A 19,296-nucleotide genomic window follows, 5' to 3' on the forward strand; every position below is an offset into this window, starting at 1 on the left:
ATTAATTCACACGTGATCCAACCTTGTAGACACAAACTGCGCTATTCGTGGTTTGTGAAATGATTAATTAAAATCAATAAATTTATATGGAAACTCTAGTAATTAGACAGAATTTAGTAATACTAATTCCCTTTCAATTGCCAATTAATTTGTATTTGATTTCATTGTGAAAATCTGCCAATTAATTGATTGTATATTCTCGTGGGGTGCGGAAGCATATGTGCAAGATAGAAAAGTGTGTATAGCTTATTTGAAATTGCACACAAATATTTAATTAAATGTTGCGATAATTCTCCCAATTTCTGTATACGTGTTAAGTGGTATAAAATTGCCACTCCATGTGGCTGTGAATCGCGCACAATGGCTCTCCATCCTCTGCAGATGATGAAAGTCCCTCCTTAAGGAGGAATATTATACACAACACATACACATCCGTGCGCGCTATATGTTTATAAAATACCATGAAAATCCATTTTCCATCATAAATCTGAGTTTCTTTCGACGCCCAGACACTGATAATCCCATGCGAGTGGAAAATGAGATGAGGAAATGCGAACGTGTGCTGGGAATATAAAAGTTTTCACTCCTCAAAGTAGCAATCTCTAGAGAAAATTCATGTAATTGAGAATTAATTAAATTTCTATTGACTTTTCCCTTCAACAGTCTGGCTTTCCACGCGGTTTTAGTGGAGTATTTTGGCAAATCCCATTAATTTCCACCGCATATTGTCATCATAAATTTATCGTACAGATAGGCAATGTGAGTTCCACCATCCGCAAATGACAATGATTTAAACAATAATAAGCATCTTCAATGGAATGCCAACGCAATATCAGATCTAGTGTGAATTGAGCTGCACTGAATTATCAAAATGAAATACCTTCGAAAAGGCTCTTTCAATCAACTGATTACTAATCACCGAATCCAAATTCTATCAATGATCCGGCATCATCAATTGTGAAAGCATACTTTCGATATCATCCAATATTATGTATCAGCCAATAAATTATAAATTCTAAAGTCAGTACATCGCCTGAGGTTGACCCAGTGAATTACAGTACAAGCATTTTCTACATACAATAACACTACAATTCACCATCTCTTCAAGCTATCCATGCAACTTAATGCTCAACACACATGTTAACAACGATATGGGAGCGACATGATAGAATAATCCATTAAATTTTTATAATGATCCACCCCAAACGCCCAGCCCTTTCCCCAACTCACACAATTAGGGTTGATGACTTCTCTCATGCATCACAGTTTAAGAATGTGTAGTCACAAAGTTGCATGAAACTCACTATGAATATTTCACAAAGTTCCATAGGATCATCCGAACATACCTGCAAAGAAAAAAAAAGATTTTCAGTCATAAATGTAGTTTTAAAAACAAAAACAATATAAAGTAGTTATCAAAAAGTATATAATAAGATGCGCCTGTCGAAGTGCTTCGCCTTTTTCAGTATTAAAGAATTTATTTAAAGTGTAGATTATTAAAAAATTGCAATGATCATTTTCGCGAAATTTTCATTTCTCATAAAAAAGAAAATCAGTTTCAAAGGTCTGGTTGGAGAATCTCGATAGAAAAGACGTGAGTACTCGAAAATATAGTGCAACAGGGTTCAAAACCTGACACGTACATCTATTTTCCAGATAATATCCTGAATACCTTCGAGATGGCTCAAAGATTCCCCTCTGCACTATACAATTGCATCGCATGGCTAAACATCTAAGCGATAGCTCCAAGAAAATACTAAAGTCAAGACAAAGCATTCATTTGGGATGCTAAACTGAATGCTGGGCACTTTGAAAATCATCTCGGAAATTTCCAACATGAAATTTCATTGATAAATCCCAAGCCTGACGATGATGCAGACATTTTGTGCATCATACAATATAATGCACTTCAATGTGTGAACATCTAAACATTCATTACTTAGAGACACAATGTTACAATCAAACATTCAGGCCAATTCTATGCTCGTTTTGGGAAGTGATCCCGAACCATCTCCCCCTGAGAATTGCATGAGATTTCACTAAATTGAACGATGGGGCCTGGAATATTCATGTTTTATATATCATTTGGGACACTTTCATGTACATATTTCACAACTGTGGACAGTGTATTTCCACTGTGTGGCAGGGGTTGAATTTAATTTGATGAATTTGTTATTATAGTCACTAAACTTCCTCTTCACTCTCCGCACGTCAGCTCTCTTTCTCTCTCTCTCTTTGTTCATCTAACCCCCAAATGGAAGGCTATAAATATCATCATCTATCTTAATCTCACACAATCACGAGCAACAAGCAAATGAATCAACTTTGTAACTCCGCATTAAACCATCATTTTCGAAGAGTATGAGGAAGAGATTGGAGGACCATTTATTGCTTTAAACAAGAACATCATCATGTCCTTTCGTCCTGAGCTCTTAACGCCCCATTCTTTACTTCAAGCTTTAGAATTAAAAAATCCTCTTAATCGCGGTTTTCATCTTGTGCCTTCTCTTCGTCTTTTTTCATGCCAATTCACTGCTGAAAATGGTAAAACATTTCCCATTCTTCCTGTCCATTCAACGGTTTTAATCTCTTCAATTGCATATTCGACGAATCGAAGAATAGGCTCTTTTCCGTAATTTCTCTATCCCTCTTTTCCATGAAAATAACAACGAGCCTTTGGGCAAATGCAAAAGCTCAATACCTCCTCAAGTCCACAGCACAGTCATGTTTTTTTTCCGCATTTGTGAAACGAAAGATTTGAAACCATTTTTGGTAGCTTAACTTTGCTGGTAACATGAATTTTCTGAGGGCAAAAACACACGGATTTCTTCCTTTAAGCACACTTCAAATAGTCTGTCTGTTTTTTCACCATTTAATCCTCTCCCTTTCTGTGTTATGGCAAACAAAGGGATGTGTTACTTGTGCATTTATAGCCCTCTAATGCTCTTCTCCCCTGAGGAATTCATTTTCCAGAATTATGCATTTGGAATTTGCAGAGAAATTCCCCACTATAATTCACTTGTAAATTGAGCTCAATAATTTACGAGCTTTTTGTCCATATTCCAGTGCTCTCTAAACTTTTCGCTAGCTAGAGAGTGAGACCCATTTCAGAATGCAAGTGAGAGGGTTTTAAATTTCCATACAAAACTATGGAGGAGTGGATTTCATCAAGAGTGTGTGTGGCTTATCCAATTTCAAGATATTGCACTCCTTATAAACCCAATTAAGAAGAATCCTTAACAATTTCCCTGAGATATGCAGTTTAGCAATTAAACAATTTTCGAGACACGACTGTAAGTGTGAAGGAAGTGAGCTAACAGATAAACTTTAGTTGAAAATGAATAATCTTGTCTTTATAGGTCAAAGCCTTTAAATTTAAGAAGACTCTTTTGAACAAACTTGTGAAAATATTAAAATATCTGTGCAATTTAAAGAAAAGTTCCTTGAATATCCAAACAATAAATTCTTCACATCAAGAAGCAGTAAAAATGCAATAAACTTATCCAAAATCGCCTGTTTTGCATGTGTGAGTTGAAAATATCTCAGCATCTCAGCGACTCTCTCACCAACTCTCTCATCTATGAATGACAAAAGAGCGTCTCGTATCATAAGCAATATTGTGTCAGTTGACTCTGGTTCGCCTTGGTCCCTATATTGATCGTATTCACGCGTTTATACTCTTACCTTCTCAGCTACTTGTTAACTTAATTCACAAATAGCCAATCTTAACACATGCACGTGAATTGGAGAATGAAATACGATACAGCTTTGCCTTCAGACTCTTGAGTGCATCTAAAAATGCCATGTAAATAATATGATCATGTTCCGATGCATCCCAGAAAACATTCGTGCGGCACAACTTTTGCAAGTGGATGTGAATTATGAGCGCTCCAACAAACTCCAGCATCTCCCAAGTGATTAAAATGTTGTCATATTTTATCAAATTTTATCCTCAACTCCCTCCAAACCCCTCCACAAAGTTGCTCATTTTTGCCAGCATCTTCTTCACCTTCACTCCCGCCTCAAACTTGCCATGAGCGTCTCTCTAGTGAAAACTTTTCCTCATGTTACCAACGGGTAATATAATCTCCACATAATCTCTTTACTGTTACACGATATCACTTGCATTTTAATGATGATTAGTTGAAAGTGAGTCACGGTGTGCTTTATGTCAAGAAGCGGCAAACTCATCCCATTCGCTAAAGCTCTTGGCAAAAAAGCACTGTCACTTGAAGTCACTACAAGAGCCTAATTGTCAATTTGAAGCGCAAATATTTCAGCCATAAAGAACCATTAATGAAATAGCGGAGTGCAGAGTAATATCAGACAATTATATTTATGTATGACTCCAATATCGCTGTGATAAATAAAGTAAGTAAATATGAAAAGTATTATGAAAAATCAGCCATGGCATTTAAGCATTATTCCATTCAATGAAACTGAAAAAGATTCTTGCCAATGATTACAAAGAAATTTCACACAATTTTATCAGAATTTCCCATGGATTTTCATAGTTGGTAGACTTTTATTTTTTATTTTTTGAACAGAACACTAGCTCTCCCCTAAAATTCTTGAAGAAATTTAGAAAGCAAAAAAAGTAATTGCCGAACAATAAGCCAGTGAGGAGAATCTGTCGACGGAAAAAGCCTCCAAGAAGGAATTGACTGGCGTACCGCCAAAATATTTATAGAACTCACATGGGATTTTCACCCATGTAAAAGTTTTCCCTCATGTAAAACCCATGAGGTTTTCTATCTCTTCTTCAAATACAACGTCTGGATATTCTTCGTGCAGACATCCAAATAGACAAGCACGTGTTTTGCAGAGGAAATTATGCAATCCGTGGTTCCAATGGAAAGAAATATTAATTATTCTCAATCTTCTGCCGACACTTTTCCATGCAGTTACCAAGGTAAATCCAATTTAAGTTTTCTCATATGAACTTTAAGTAAATACGGAAGATACCTGACAGGAAATTTATCATGTACATCAAAACATGGCGGTTTAGGGGCATAACAGCTTTCTGCATTGGGCAAACCAATGATTCTCACCCAAGTAAACATAAAAGCAAAGTCAATTCATCCGCCAGTGCGACTATCGATTGAGAAATTCAATACTACACATTCCCTCGTGTTTGTCGTCATTTCCTCACAATGGGGGCGGATTTTCCGCCAAAAGTGGAAAGCAATTGATGCACTTTTCACGTGAATTACCGCGCAAAGGAAGTCGCCCAGGGAATGTCACATCGCATATGTGTGTTGAGCTTTTTCGTGTGGGCGAATATTTCGTCCACTTTGGCCACTATTTCGAGAAGTTATTATGCAGATGAAGTGGAGAGTCCCTTTTTTGTCACACACTCTCGCCACTCTCCTATAAATTCTCGTTGACAGTGCAGTAAAATGACTCTCTTCTCTCTCTCTCTCTCTCTCACCTCAATTTGCAACCCATTTTCCCAGTCTGCCATTAATTGCCCACTCGCCCCAACTCCTTTTGCCAGGGCTCCCATCCAGGAAATGGATGCACTTTCCATGCCAACATTATGGAAAATCATGTGGAAAAATGTCACACGCCAATCAATCCGCTACAAATAGTTGAGGAGGAAAAAGCCGTCCGATCTCTCTGAAATGTCTTGGGCGAGTGCCTGCGAGAGCCGCACAGTAATTTAAGATGAACGTCCCATATTGTTGGTAGATAAAAAAAATTTCCTACAAGTCCACATAAAAGCTAAAAATACACCATTTTCAATTTTTATTCTTCTGCCGCCTCTCTTTTGCCACTTTTCCCCGCAAGTCGCCTTGAAATACACGTCGTAATTTTCATTGAAGAAGAATTGATTCACAACCTCTGTGTGGAGGAAGTAGTTAAACATGTAGGCTCAAATGCAGAGGATGTGCGGACCTCGGTGCAGAGATTCGCAAAGCACAAACCATCCCGCAAAGTTGACAAATGTTAACCACAAAAAGGGGTGGGTAAATTGAAATGAAACATATTTGCTGAAGTGAAAAAGTTTATCCACACTGAGAAGGGTGAAATCCATGTAAAACCAGGAAAATATTTGTTGTTAGTTCAACAATTTTCAGCAATTAAAACAAAAATGCTGTGAGATCTTGATCTCCGGTATTGAAATCAGCACTCTGAAAATTCAGAACTCCATTCATTCGAATGTCTTGCTAAAAGTGTTAATTATTTTTCATATGATTAATTTGAATGGGTAATTAAAAATCACAACTAATTTCTGCAACGCGCAACATTCCAATCAAACAACTCCAACTGTCTTGAGTGCAAATAAGCTGTGGTTAACGGAAAATATTTTAAATTCCCTTTGCCTTTTCCCCAACATTTATGATCCCTAAACTGAAATAATTTCCATCCCCGTACACCGCCAGATTCACAGCAAATCCTCTGCTTCAGTGGGATAATGATGGAAAAAGTATGTCTGCATAGAAAGGGGAGTTCGGACAATATTGTGTACACAACGGAGAAGATATTTTTTAATACCAAAACCGCACAGGATTTTTTAATCACATTAATTAAATTCTATAACATGAAAGTGTATATCCCCTGATATTTTTTCGCATCATCACAGAGGAATATGTGACCCTTTGCCATGGAAAATATTTTCATTATATGCCATGGCTTTTGATGTGTAACATTTTTGCAGTGCGGATAGCGCTTTTTTCATTACACATCGCGGACAGATGGTAAGCGCATAAAGACCAAATTACTATTAAAAGGTTATTTGTATGGATAAAATTAACCCCAACCCACACTCGATAAATTTATCGTCAATCTTATAAACTGTGCGCCAAAATTCACTTGCAGTGCTTTTTCCAACAAACGCCCAAAAGCCATATTCAGTCACCAGTTTAGTGGTGATAAATCACTTTGGGCAAGGAAAGTCAAGAGACCACTTGTCCAATATTCATTTAATTCACCCCAGCTCAGGAGTGGGACTAAAATAAATTTAATTAGAGAATTCCTGCAGTGGAAATCAGTCTCCTGACTTGGGAGTATCTGCATTGTTTCTGGTCACACCACTTCAATGGAATTTGCTTTGTAGCCTGAATATTTTGAACGAGACATTCATTCTCAGTGTGTTTATGGTTTTGATTTGTCACTGGCATTTCAGAACTTATGTACACTAATTGCAACTAATTGCTCAGCTCAACAATGTTCATAATTTCACACTGCTTAGGACAAACTGTTGCCGTGGTAGATTATTTTAGAGATGCACACAACCAGGAAAATTTATGTGGTGTGCGAAAGTCATTTAAAGTATCCTATAGATATACAGAAATTTTCCCCAAAAGATTTTTTCCCCATTCTCACTCACCAATTATACAACATAATTCCTCAGAGGCATTTCTTTAATTTCCCATTAGGCACGGAAAAACCTGAGAAAGTGGCGTTAAGTCAAAGTGCCTTCACGCAAATTGCCTCTCAATCTAAATTTAAATGCAAATCGAAGGCAAGAGACGCGATGATAGAGAAAGAAAAAGAAACCAATCTACAAAGTTAATAATAGGAAATTGTTTGAATTGTTACATTGAGTGTCTTAATACAACTCCCCCCCCCCTGTGTTTTCTTTCCATTGGAGGCGATCCCCGGTTTGAGAAAATTGGTTAGATTACCAAGTCCACCCACTCAAAAGCTTCGCCAATTCCAGTGAAGAATCCCTCACCCAATAACAATTACATTGCGACTTATAACATGACTTTACAGCCAATTCTTTCCGGATGCAATTGCAATTAGGGACAATTTTCCCAAATAAAATCCACAATGAAAAATATGTGTCAATAGATATCAATTTGAGATGATCTCCGCAGAAGATTTATCATAAAAAATTTACACTTCACATCGTCTTCATTGAGCAACTTTTAAGCTTAGCTCGAGTGAAAATAAAAGCTCCACTGACTTCCAAATAAAATTTTTATCACCGTGGAATTTATCTAACATTTTAATGTGAGGACACATCGCGCCGTCTAAGAGGACGATAAAATATTAACAGGCGCATTCATTGATTTTATTCTTTGGCTGTTTTGCATGATAAAAGATGCTCTCAAAAAGTGCTTTCATGTTACACAAGAAGAGAAAAAAAAACGCGCCATAGTATATCTAGGAAAATCCTCTCACCCAGCATTTTATTCATTCAACTTAATGGCGGCACAGCAACTTTTATGAACACCATCGCTAAGAGGAAGGCACAAGTAGGTGAAAATTCGTTTCCTGTTTTGAATTTTAACACCACACGGAAAATGTTTCTCTCCCTTGCGGCAAGAGGATTTTTCCTCTACATCTATTTGTTGCACAGCTCAAGGGTAATTGAGGCTATACACAGAGCAGTTGCTGCACACTTTCTGACTTCTGACAAACTGAATCGAGTGTTTCAACATCTATTAAAAGAGTTTCTCAAGCATATTGACTAAAAAAAATTTTTACAGTCGTAGTACATTTGATACATTGCGTTAATTGCTGAAGTCAAATCTTGAAACTTCAAAGTACTTCTTGTGTAGAAATTCTAGACTAAATTCAAATTAAAAGAGAGAAATTATTAGTTACTTTTCCCACTATTTTCCACTCTTTGTATACCTCAAACCACCTTTGCCTAAATCCTCACATGTGTAGATACATGAATTTTTTGCCGGTGAATCCTTTTAATATCTTACAATATTCTCAATAGTGCTGCGGAAGATGAAAGGATAAAAATGGCCTGAGCGTTGGGGAGATTGTGCAAAATTTTCCACTATGAATACATTCATGCTGGAAGATGGGCGGCAAATTGAAGGTGTTGAAAGCCCACCCAACCGCCCCCAAAAACAGTTGTGAGAATATCAACGAAGAATAAGCAACACACTCTGTGCAATATGCACAAACTTCTGTGCATTAACAGAAAAACACGATGTTGTGGTGGAGGATGAAAAGATATTAATATAAAATAGCGTGTGAATTTTTATAATGGGCGACATACTCAGCAAATTAAAATTTTGCAAAGCACACACTTTTTCTCATGTTAGAACATTCCCTTTTGCACATACACAAGTGAAACTACTCTGGGCGCATGAATGATGACGTGCTAAGAGGATATATGATATTTTTCAGCGTGGAAATTTAATTGATATTGCAGGGATGCGCCTTGGAACGTGCATAGAAATTAATTTTCAAGTGAATAAACTTCCTGGGAGAAAATATTAATTTTCTTAGCGCGCCATGGCAGGGAAAGAAGTCTGGCATTTCACCATCTCTTCCCACAACAAACCATTCACGCCAATGGGCATGTTAAGCGATATTTTTGAGCGGAATACCAATTACACTCATTCCACTACACTCATATTTTCTCGGGAAATTTCATATTTATCAGTGTCTTTTCTGCACTGGAAATTTTGTGGCGAAATGTATGGAATTACTTTAATTATACAATTTTTAAAACCCAGCATTTGAATATCCTTATACATTTATGTAACTCAAAATCTCAAATAACAGAGGCAGAAAATGCCCTTAAAATCTCCACTTTTGACTTTTGCCATGTTTATCTCAAGAGAAACAGTTGAAAATTGTCCCTCAAAACTCTCGAGACGAGTGTCAACCAAAAACATTCTACAATTCTCTGGGAGTTGAAAATTTATTTCTCCGCAGCACAAGTGGCACAGGAGATAATGGGATGGAATTGAGTAAAGCTCAAGGATGCCTCTTCATCTTTAATTGTGAAAAAGCTATGCCATTGTGTGTGCGTCTTCATTGCAGAATCTCATCACGCAACATTTCATATTCAACCCAATGAATAGAGGAAGCAAGTCAATGAGAATCTCTATCCTTCGCGAAAGACAATATTATTCCCCACCGTGACATGCTTTGTCTCCTCGGCTCCTCCTCAAACCCAAAGAACAATGTGCAGTGAATTTATGGATTGTATGAGATTTTCCAGAGAGCCACCCAAAGAATGTTCATTGACTGTCCTTTTGGGGAGAGTGGAACTCCGTACCATCAGTGAAGTTGTCCTATTTAGAAGGTTTTGTGGGGAATACCGAATTAGATACTGGCTGGGAATTTGACCCCAAAATAACTGCACACGGAGCAGAGCAAAATACTCTAGAGAGAAAATCAACCCTTCTCTTGCTGTCTTGCCCAGTTAAAAATCCCCACTAACAGAATGGATTGAGATGAACTTTCCAGAATGCGGAGTAATTAAAATTTAATCTAATGCAGTTGCCACACCACTCACGCTGTCCAGTAAAAAACACACGTAGTAACTCGAGCAGTTACATTAAATTCAAGTCATCATATTAATTTTTGTAGCAACGAGATTTTATTCAGTTTTAAACAAATTTAGTGAACGCTTTGTTAGATGTTACAAGCAGAGAAATTATCTGAATTACTTTCCAAGTTTTACAGAAATGTTCTATTCAATGCAAGAAATTTGTTTTCGATCAAATTCTCCTCTATCAGATGTGCCAGTTCAATGTGTGTTTCATTAAAAGAAAGAAAATGAAAAATTTACCACTGAAATCACTATAAAATGCAAATTGGTTTAATTATTCCAAAATAATCAGTGAAACTTAAACAGTGGAAACCCAAAATAAACAATCTAACAGTCCTTTTTTCATACTCTTCATTGTCTTTCTTCTTCAATCCAATGATATTCAAAAGAATTCCAACCTTCGTGTGTAACCTTTTCAGCTGATTCCCAACTTTGCATATGAAAATACGCGAAAGAATATGATGTGCAACTGACAAAGAGCAAATTGTGTCAATTGTATAAATAAATCACACACTCTAAAACTGCTCTTAATATATACAATGTTGCATCTCAAAGACGTGTAAAATCTGTCAATCACACTGTGTTCGACAAACTATTGAGCATTTCTGCCTCGTCGGATTTCTGCCTCCCCAAAACAAATTTATCAAACCTTTCCTCCAGACAAACTTTTTCAATTGATTTAACAAGAAAATCGAAAAGTTCCCCAAACAAAAGTCCATTGTCTCTCTCTCTATCTCGAGGGAGGAATTTTCCCAGGGAGAAAAAAAACCGCCATGTTCGTGACTCACGAGACTAAACATGCCTACAAAAAGTATTTCAAAAATTTCCTCCATCAGTGCAAAATCATAGGCTTTCATTAAAATCACTACTTATGGATATATTGTTTCACTCACGCCCCAAGTCGCTTACAGAATTTCTCGGATAAAACATCAGCACACATGGAAATCAAATCCGCAAATACACATCTCATTAGCGGACCAGGATGCGATTCTTCATCATCGCTCAAATTCAGCAATTTGAGATTCTCAAGTTTGCCAGAATGTATGGGAATTTTGGGAAAATTTCACGTATTGCATTAAAATCCATTTAATAAATGCCACAGCACTAAACTTTATTATGATTTTGCCATTGTTTCGAGAATATTTTGCCACCCATTCAAATCCAACCCCCGTTTTTGAATCATGCACAGCGCACCAGAGATGCAAAGCAAGCAGCGAGGGATCATCGAAGATGAGAGATAAAAATGGCAAGACGCAATATTAGCTCACTAAACCTGTTAGCTTACGAGCAAACATTTGAATAAACACTGCAGGAGTCTGAGAATTTCTAATATCTCCTGTGTATCAACTTCATCCTTCATCTCTAATCCTTGGAGTCATCAACTCTGAGTCTGCACAATTTTCTCCGAGAAAGTTGCAATTTCTTGTACAACACAAAACTAAAGCTTTGCATCCACTTCTTCCCCTGCCAACTCCCCTTTTCTTGCCACCCAGAGAGCCCGAAGGAGTGCAGCGGAAGACGGAAAAGGTGAACTGATAGAGAGTTCACAGGAAAACACCAAGAGTGTCTCCGCGCTTTTCCAATGAACACAGAATGGGAAATGCAACTCCAAAATGAGAATTTATCCTATTTACATTGTCGTAAACAAGGAAAAAGAACTTGCTCAGGTGGATTTGAGAGAGTTTTTACCACTCCTGTACTTCTAGGTCTATAAATCTCTGGGGAAACTTAAGTGATTCCCCAGGAAAATTGCTGAGAAAGTTTTTCAATTGGAAAGTGGTAGATATACAAAAGCATTTATGTGCGGATTAGAGTTCTGCCTCGGAATTATTCATGAGATTGCTCACCTCTTCTAAAGGCTCAAACCAGACGCCTGCGTCCGGATGCTCCCTCTCTGGAGACTCACTTGTCCGGAAGATCATGATGCTGTCGTCCAGCAGATTCCTGTCCCCATGCTGGGTTGCAGCATTTTGCCGCAGACACTTCTGCACCTCCTCACTCATTGTCCTCAAATAAACACTCCTGGGATGCTGAGAAATTTGCCAGAAAAACCACACGCGTTCCGGCAATTTACACCAAAATTTCTTTTGCCCAGAACACCTATAAAAGCTGCCCAATTCTTTCAGACGATTCGCACGAAATATATTAGAGACTCTATTAAACACCTTTCCAACGTAATTCATGGAAAAATCTGGAGAAAAACCGTGTGAAAATGCGAAAAAATAAGCAAGCGCGTGGTCACAAAACCACAACAACACTCTCTCTCTCTTTGTGAGGTTATATCAGATACTCTGTCAAAAGCCCGCTTCACCTTTTACACCTGCCGATAAGTTTCCATGGAAAACTAATTTTCAAGGAATATTTAGTATGATTTATTTCTCAAGTACGTCTAGGCTTTACTTCGGAACCTTCTTCGGTGGATTCTTATTTCCCGGCGCCAAGGGACGATTATTCTGATGCTGTTGACGATTCTGTTGACCATCGCGACGTCCGGAAAAGGCATTGTTCCGGCCCTGCTGATTCCTGCCGCGCTGATTTTGTCCACCGCGGTTTTGTTTGTTCATCTCTTGTCGATTCCTTGTCTTTTGCTGTTCAAATGTAGAGAAAAAAAACTATAAAATACGAAGAGGTTTTGAATAAAGGTCATCTTACCTGAACATCTTCCTTCACCATATCAATCACTTCGTCGGGGATGCGAAGGTATTTGATAGTACTTCCTCTGATGTAGCACTCAGGCATTCTCCAGAATCGGTCGCCATCCTGGAAAAGCCATCGGAAGTTATGAAAACTGAAACGTTTGATAGGGAAGAAACAACTCACTTTAGACGTGCAAATCACCTCTCTGAGATTAATGTTCATCCATGTATCGCAACTAACCAAGTGTCCATTGTACGTCTCACCATTCTTGAGCTCAACGAGCTGGAGAATTCAAGATAATTATGAAAATTAGAAAACTTCACCCTAAACGTTTCAGGTGTCTTACCATCGGGTGACTCTGAGCGGTTTTCAGTAACGATAGTGGCAGCTATAATGAAGTAACAGTCACAAAAGTCTCTATGGTGTGTTATTCCATTAGTTAACTTACCATTTTCTCTGATTTTCTCACAATTTCCAAGCAAAAACCGTGTCTTTTTCTTCTTGTTTACAAAAACCACAAATCTCACACTCACTTTTCCGAAAAAGCCTATTCGAGTTACTGCCGTTTCGGAGACTCAGATGGCGCTCCGAACGCGACGTCATTCTGTCAAATCGTGTTTGGAAAGTTTTCTACGTGAGAAAATGCAATAGAAATTTCCCTATTTTACAGTGAAACAGTAGTACTCCGCCCTTAGACAGTGCCCCAAAGTGTCTTGACATCACCTGCGATGGCGAGTACATCGAGGTTATTGTTTTTTATGGCTAGACAACTTGCAATATGGAACGAAAAGCGAACCCTTGGGGAAATGCCATTGACTCAGCAATGGAGGGTTTTTATTGGCAATTTCCCACGGAATCCATGAATATTTGAGAGTTTTTCCGCAGCTGGAAACTTCCAGCGGCCTCGTCGTGCCACGTATTGATTGCATTCTCCCTTGCAGATGCGACATTTCCAACAAGGTGGTGTGCTATGCGCACCCAGAGGCGCCCCTTATCGAGGACTACAGGGCCGGAGACATGATTTGCTCCGAGTGCGGACTAGTCGTGGGCGATCGCGTCATCGACGTGGGCTCAGAGTGGCGCACATTCAGCAATGAAAAGTCCGGCGTGGATCCCAGTCGTGTGGGAGGTCCTGAGAATCCTTTGCTGAGCGGCGGCGACTTGTCCACAATGATCGGCCCAGGAACTGGACCAGCGTCCTTCGACGCTTTCGGGAGTGAGTATCAGTTGCATTCAGCATCCTTGCATCCTTCGTTTCATATTTCTACAAACAGATTGATAACTCTTTACAAAGTGGCGCAAATGAACTGATATTTCATTTCTTTGTGCAATATTTTGTTTATATTCACTTGGAGTGTGAAACTTGATAAAGATAATCACTAAGCAAGCAACAAGAACTCACAATGAAAATTGATCATTATGAATTTCAAGGTTGTATCAAAACTAATTATGATATATTGCACAGTTGCGAACACCTCGATATTTAATATCCACGGAATTCCGTGGGAAAATCAACAGTGTTATTTGGACACATAGTTTAGAAGCATTTAAACTTGCATGTCGATTGAATGGAATTTATTATATAAATAAGTAATGGAGATTTACGAACTATCAATAGAGCATTTAATACTTCCCTCAGGAAATTAATAAAGTCACTAATTAGACATATTATAAATTTAATTACTCTGCTCTGCATTATTCTGCCATGTTACCTTCTTTCTCACCTGGAAACTCCTCTGGTCTTTCAGCCTCAAAGTATCAGAATCGCCGCACGATGAGTAGCTCCGATCGTGCCTTGATTGCGGCCTTCAAGGAGATCTCCACAATGGCAGACAGGATAAATCTGCCCAAGACGATTGTGGATCGCGCCAACAACCTCTTCAAGCAGGTGCACGATGGTAAGAACCTGAAAGGACGCAGCAATGACGCCAAGGCGTCGGCGTGTCTGTACATCGCGTGTCGCCAGGAAGGAGTGCCGCGCACTTTCAAGGAAATTTGCGCTGTGAGCAAGATCAGCAAGAAGGAGATCGGCAGGTGCTTCAAGCTCACCTTAAAGGCGCTCGCCACGTCGGTGGATCTCATCACGACGGCGGACTTCATGTCGCGCTTCTGCTCGAATCTCGATCTACCCAACATGGTGCAGCGCGCGGCCACGCACATTGCCAGGAAGGCTGTCGAGATGGACATTGTGCCGGGACGATCGCCCATTTCGGTGGCCGCGGCGGCCATCTACATGGCATCACAGGCGTCCGAGCACAAGAAGAGCCAGAAGGAGATTGGCGACATCGCTGGAGTGGCGGACGTAACGATCAGACAGTCGTACAAACTCATGTATCCGCACGCCGTGAAGCTCTTCCCTGAGGACTTCCGCTTCACCACGCCAATTGACCAGCTGCCACAGATGTAGGCACAGCAAGTTGATGTACAATTGATATACCTTACTTGCAATATCCTCTAAAATTCGTCTTTATTGGTTCTTCAACCTCTGTTTTCTGATTTTCGCGATTAATGTTATTTTCTATATAATTTCGCCGCGGAGACGCCGCTCGAGAAGGGATTCGATTGAGTGTGTTTATGAGGCACTCACTGTGGATTTGATGTAGTTGCGTAAATGTTTTATGTATTGAATTTGAAGGAATCATCAAAATTTTACAGTAGTTGCAAAATCTTGTTTGATTTGTCATATTATTTTGAACATGAACTACACAGAATACCACAGTGAGAACATTTAATTAAGTAAAAAGAAAAAGATATCAAAAAGGCAAAGAACATGATAAAAACAGTTCAAAAGGTTGCAGTTTATCTGCTCACAACAAAATGTTATTGTCTCCTCAAGAATTTACACAATATGCATTTATTATCTCAATCGAGGGCCTGCGAGCAGCGCTGTCGCAGCAATGGATTCCCTTAGAAGATATGAGACACTCCTTTTTCCGTACACCTGAATTTATAAGAGCGAAGATGGAAACTTGTGCGAGCGCGTGTGTGTGTGTGTGTGTGTGTAAATGAGGCCTTAAAATTATTATTTTCTCAACTGTAAGACAAGAAAGTGAACAGAAACTATTAATCGTATACATTTTAGTGGTGTTGAATTGATGAGAACTCTTTCTATTAGCTCTTGTATTTCCTTGATGGTGATTAAAGGGACACTTTTGATATGCAGTCCCACTATTTTCATCCCTCTCCCTTCAGTCACTATCATTGACTCTGTGCGACAGTGTGGAAGAGTTTCTTAGATATTAAAGATATAAGATTTCATATATAAATCCTACAAATTGAGAAATCATCTGTGAAATTGTCCAACATGAGGTAAAAAATTTCAATAAATGACATTGGAAACGCATTACTTACTCTATTATTCAATAAATGCTCTTCTAAAGTTCGCTCTCGATATATATATATATATATCTATATATGTATGTATGAAAAATTGCAAAATTCCCCGTCACTTCTTCGGTGTTTTATGTACAAAAGAATATCGTAAGTTTTATTTGTCGTGTGCCTTTTCGACTCTGACTAGTTTGATTTCAGTTGGCATCCGCGTAAAAGCTTCAGAGGCCATCGTTCTGGCGAGAATTGCAGTACTTGTCCGACATGAGTGACAAGATCTGCTCCAGCTTGTCGTGACGCTCCTTGGCGGGTGTTAGGGCACCCTTACTGCCCCACAGGAACTTCATGTGGAACTCAGTTCTGCAACGAACAGAGAATTCGTCAGAGCATAAGTTTTAAATAATAACAAATAGTTACCAACCTGAAAGCATCCTCCAGCAGTTCATCCAGGCGAATACTGGAGTCGTGCAGAATCATATGCGCATTTCGGCGATACGTTGGGAGATTCGTGGCAAAGTTCCGGGCAGCCTCAAGGTGGGCAGAGAAGATGGACAGCCCAAAGTCACTAGCTGAACTCTCCCAGGCAGCAATGCAGGCGCCAATGAGTGGGGAAGACGTCGGATTGGAACCTGAAAGCCGCACAAAACCTGTAGAAATGGTAAAAATGCTTCATATACAAAAGCAATAGGTGTCTTACCGAGCACTTCGTCAATCCTCCGGTCCTTTAGGAGGACATAGGGCAGTAGGTGGGGCAGACAAGTGTTGGGTGCTTGCGGATTCGAGCAGTCATTCATGCTCTTAAGCGTGGGTCTCAGCTTCGCCTCGAACGTGAAGGCGCTCTCTGTGAAGTTTTGCCTCAAAGCATGCCAGATTGGATCCATTCGCTGGATTTGAGGCATGCAGAGGCCCAACATAATCCCACAGAAGCTGAACAAGTTGCCCATAGCTGTCTTCACATCCAGCGCCACGAGAATCCACTTATTCAACAATTCTGTGCGCTCTTCGTCAGTTGAGCATGTCAAGATGGTTACGGCAACCAAAAGTCTCAGACATTGAGTTCTCTCGACAATATCCTCCCGGAATTGCCTCCCTTGGGGCAGTGTAATCATCTCCAATCCCATAGGTTCAAGTCCCCGTCTACTTGACACTCCCTCCTCGCCCAGGATCATCTTGATATCCACCCGACTGAGGTGATTGGCCAGAATCGTCGGTCCATTCTCCGCCAACATCATTCTGAGCGTGTCCAGAGCGCCGCCGTCCAACGGTTTATTGTCCACCGCCGGCAAAAGGAGTGTCTCAAAAGCCTCAACATCGAATCTCGACACGGGGTCAATCAGTGGTATCTCCATGGCCAGCAGGGCCTCCTCGGCAGCAATCGGATCCATTTCCATGTAGCATTTCAACGTGACCGAGGACGCAGAGTTGGGAATAAATCTCGGATTCCTGATCACCACTCCTCTATGTTGCACCATGTCCACGCTATCAGCCACCGAACTCACCGCTGAATCTCCTGACCCATTCCCGGAGTCCGATCCACTGGCGTGGTACGAGGGATGACGATAGAGCGGTCTCTGAACCTCCGGCGGAGCCTCCTTGAGCGCCCTCGCCGGTTTGGGAGGCGGACTGGGCGCTGTATTCTCTTTCTCATCCACCGGCGAGGTCTTCTGCTCCAGACAAGGCGACAATGATTTGTCGCAACTGATGGTGCGCGGGAAGGTGGAATTCCGGGGCTTCTCCTCAACTGAGCGGCTCATCAAAGAACCACTGCTGTCCTCTCCAGAACCTGGGAAACCGATTAGAATTGTCGGTGTTTGAGAGAGACTGTCTTCAGCAAGTTTACAGGGCATTTTCTCACCTGATCCGTTGATTACTCCATCAGCGCTGCTGTACTTTTCCTGCTTCTGCACCGCATTCGGTTGGATGGGTGTCAAGCTCTGTGATCTCTGCTTCTTTGCCGGCAGCCTGGGCGGCACATCTCTCTTAGTCCTAGGCGGTGAGGACACTGGACTCCGGTGCGCCACCTGCTGATTGTATGGGTTGTAGCGACAGCCTGGTGGCGCTTGAGGAATCGCCGGTGGAGCATATTTGGCCACGTAGAATGACAGAGGATACAATCTGTTGCAGGGAAACTGAATCCGCGCCCCAGAAGCCACGGAGACAGCCTTCCCAGAGCCCACGTAGAATGTAATCAAGTCCGCCACTGTGTCATAAGCGTCATCTTCAAACTGGTACTGGAATCTCTCGTACACCGTGTCCTTCTGAATGGTCACCTTGTTGATGACAAAGTGCAGCACGCTGTTCTTCGTCTTGCACGTGAGCACAAAATTGCCTGGCTGAGATGTGCAATCGCGAATGATAAAGTCTCCGTCCCTCTTCACAATCTCTTCAGCTCTCTGACGAGGAATTGGCCCATGATACCACGCATGAGAGCGCAAATCTCTCGAATCCAGAGAGAGTTCCCACTCTAGAGCCTTCTTCAGCTGAACACTATCGGCTTCTTTGTCCTGAAATAAACAGCCAAGTTGCATTTAGAAAATTATTTTCAGAGAAAAATCACCAACTCACCATGATTATCGACTCTCTCTAATCAGACAGTCATCCTCACGGCCAGGAAAACGCCCTAAAAATGGTCGCTCGCGAAAAATCCCACTCAAGGCTCCGATATTAGGCAAATAATCCTATTCAGACCCTCTCCTTATGCTTCTCTTCTCCCTGTATCGCTGTCTAAAGTGTAATTTCACGGTCTTGTGCTGCAACAATGAAGTGGTGGCTGGTCGAGGGAGAGGCAAAGGAACAACGTCACCCTCTGGAATTCCCCGCGCGGTGTACAAAAGGGCACAAAAAACGAGCCCTCCCTTCACACAGCCCGTGAAGAAACTGCCGCTATCACAGGAATCTCTTCACTTTCACCGAAAACTCCATTTTAGGCATTTTCACGGCACTATCAAGTATTAATTTACACTGGAATCTGGTGGAAAAACTCCCTCGAGCATCCCGGAAAACGACAGAGAAGTTGAAGATGGAAAACTGCCCTTTCTCTGGATTTTCTCTATTGATCCGCAACCTCAATCGTG

The 19,296-nt window shown here is 40.4% G+C and overlaps 4 protein-coding genes across 5 annotated transcripts in view; 1 reads left to right on the forward strand and 3 right to left on the reverse strand.

The window, feature by feature from the left end:
* Positions 1–12,522, reverse strand: part of LOC132261842 (uncharacterized) — an 86,528-nt gene extending 74,006 nt beyond the window's left edge. The window contains exons 1-2 of one of the 2 annotated variants that reach the window (XM_059760849.1): positions 12,103–12,522; positions 1,305–1,346 (exon numbers count right to left, since the gene is read on the reverse strand). In XM_059760849.1, the coding sequence (XP_059616832.1) occupies positions 1,305–1,346; positions 12,103–12,438 (378 nt within the window). In that variant the 5' untranslated portion in view covers positions 12,439–12,522. The remainder of the gene's footprint in view (positions 1–1,304; positions 1,347–12,102) is intronic. The other variant, XM_059760850.1, reaches the window with a different exon arrangement.
* Positions 12,523–12,611: 89 nt separating this feature from the next.
* LOC132262109 (U6 snRNA-associated Sm-like protein LSm4) lies at positions 12,612–13,453 on the reverse strand. The gene is made up of 5 exons (XM_059761246.1): positions 13,341–13,453; positions 13,239–13,280; positions 13,076–13,174; positions 12,908–13,015; positions 12,612–12,843 (listed from the first exon to the last, which is right to left on the reverse strand). Exons 1-5 carry the CDS (start codon positions 13,341–13,343, stop codon positions 12,652–12,654), a joined length of 444 nt encoding a protein of 147 aa, XP_059617229.1. The 5' UTR covers positions 13,344–13,453; the 3' UTR covers positions 12,612–12,651.
* A 56-nt stretch (positions 13,454–13,509) lies between these two features.
* LOC132262660 (transcription initiation factor IIB) lies at positions 13,510–16,235 on the forward strand. The gene is made up of 3 exons (XM_059761996.1): positions 13,510–13,637; positions 13,834–14,108; positions 14,641–16,235. Exons 1-3 carry the CDS (start codon positions 13,621–13,623, stop codon positions 15,297–15,299), a joined length of 951 nt encoding a protein of 316 aa, XP_059617979.1. The 5' UTR covers positions 13,510–13,620; the 3' UTR covers positions 15,300–16,235.
* A 119-nt stretch (positions 16,236–16,354) lies between these two features.
* LOC132262656 (SH2 domain-containing protein 3C) lies at positions 16,355–19,274 on the reverse strand. Its single transcript, XM_059761991.1, has 5 exons — positions 18,788–19,274; positions 18,078–18,726; positions 16,920–18,005; positions 16,644–16,851; positions 16,355–16,582 (listed from the first exon to the last, which is right to left on the reverse strand). The coding sequence occupies exons 1-5, from the start codon at positions 18,788–18,790 to the stop codon at positions 16,444–16,446; spliced, it is 2,085 nt and encodes a 694-aa protein (XP_059617974.1). The 5' UTR covers positions 18,791–19,274; the 3' UTR covers positions 16,355–16,443.
* Between the last annotated feature and the right edge of the window lie 22 nt (positions 19,275–19,296).

This window comes from Phlebotomus argentipes, unplaced genomic scaffold, assembly GCF_947086385.1.
Source record: "Phlebotomus argentipes unplaced genomic scaffold, Phlebotomus argentipes genome assembly contig_15, whole genome shotgun sequence".
NCBI lineage: Eukaryota > Metazoa > Arthropoda > Insecta > Diptera > Psychodidae > Phlebotomus > Phlebotomus argentipes.

Excerpts from the sequence above, each read along its gene's own strand:
- LOC132262109 (XM_059761246.1), bottom strand. Across the intron at positions 13,175-13,238 it reads CCGCTCAGAGTCACCCGATG|CTCGTTGAGCTCAAGAATGG; the intron begins GTAAGACACCTG and ends TGAATTCTCCAG. Across the intron at positions 12,844-12,907 it reads TGGTGAAGGAAGATGTTCAG|CAAAAGACAAGGAATCGACA; the intron begins GTAAGATGACCT and ends ACATTTGAACAG.
- LOC132262660 (XM_059761996.1), top strand. Across the intron at positions 14,109-14,640 it reads GTCCTTCGACGCTTTCGGGA|CCTCAAAGTATCAGAATCGC; the intron begins GTGAGTATCAGT and ends CTGGTCTTTCAG.
- LOC132262656 (XM_059761991.1), bottom strand. Across the intron at positions 18,006-18,077 it reads TGGAGTAATCAACGGATCAG|GTTCTGGAGAGGACAGCAGT; the intron begins GTGAGAAAATGC and ends TCGGTTTCCCAG. Across the intron at positions 16,852-16,919 it reads GAGGATTGACGAAGTGCTCG|GTTCCAATCCGACGTCTTCC; the intron begins GTAAGACACCTA and ends TGCGGCTTTCAG.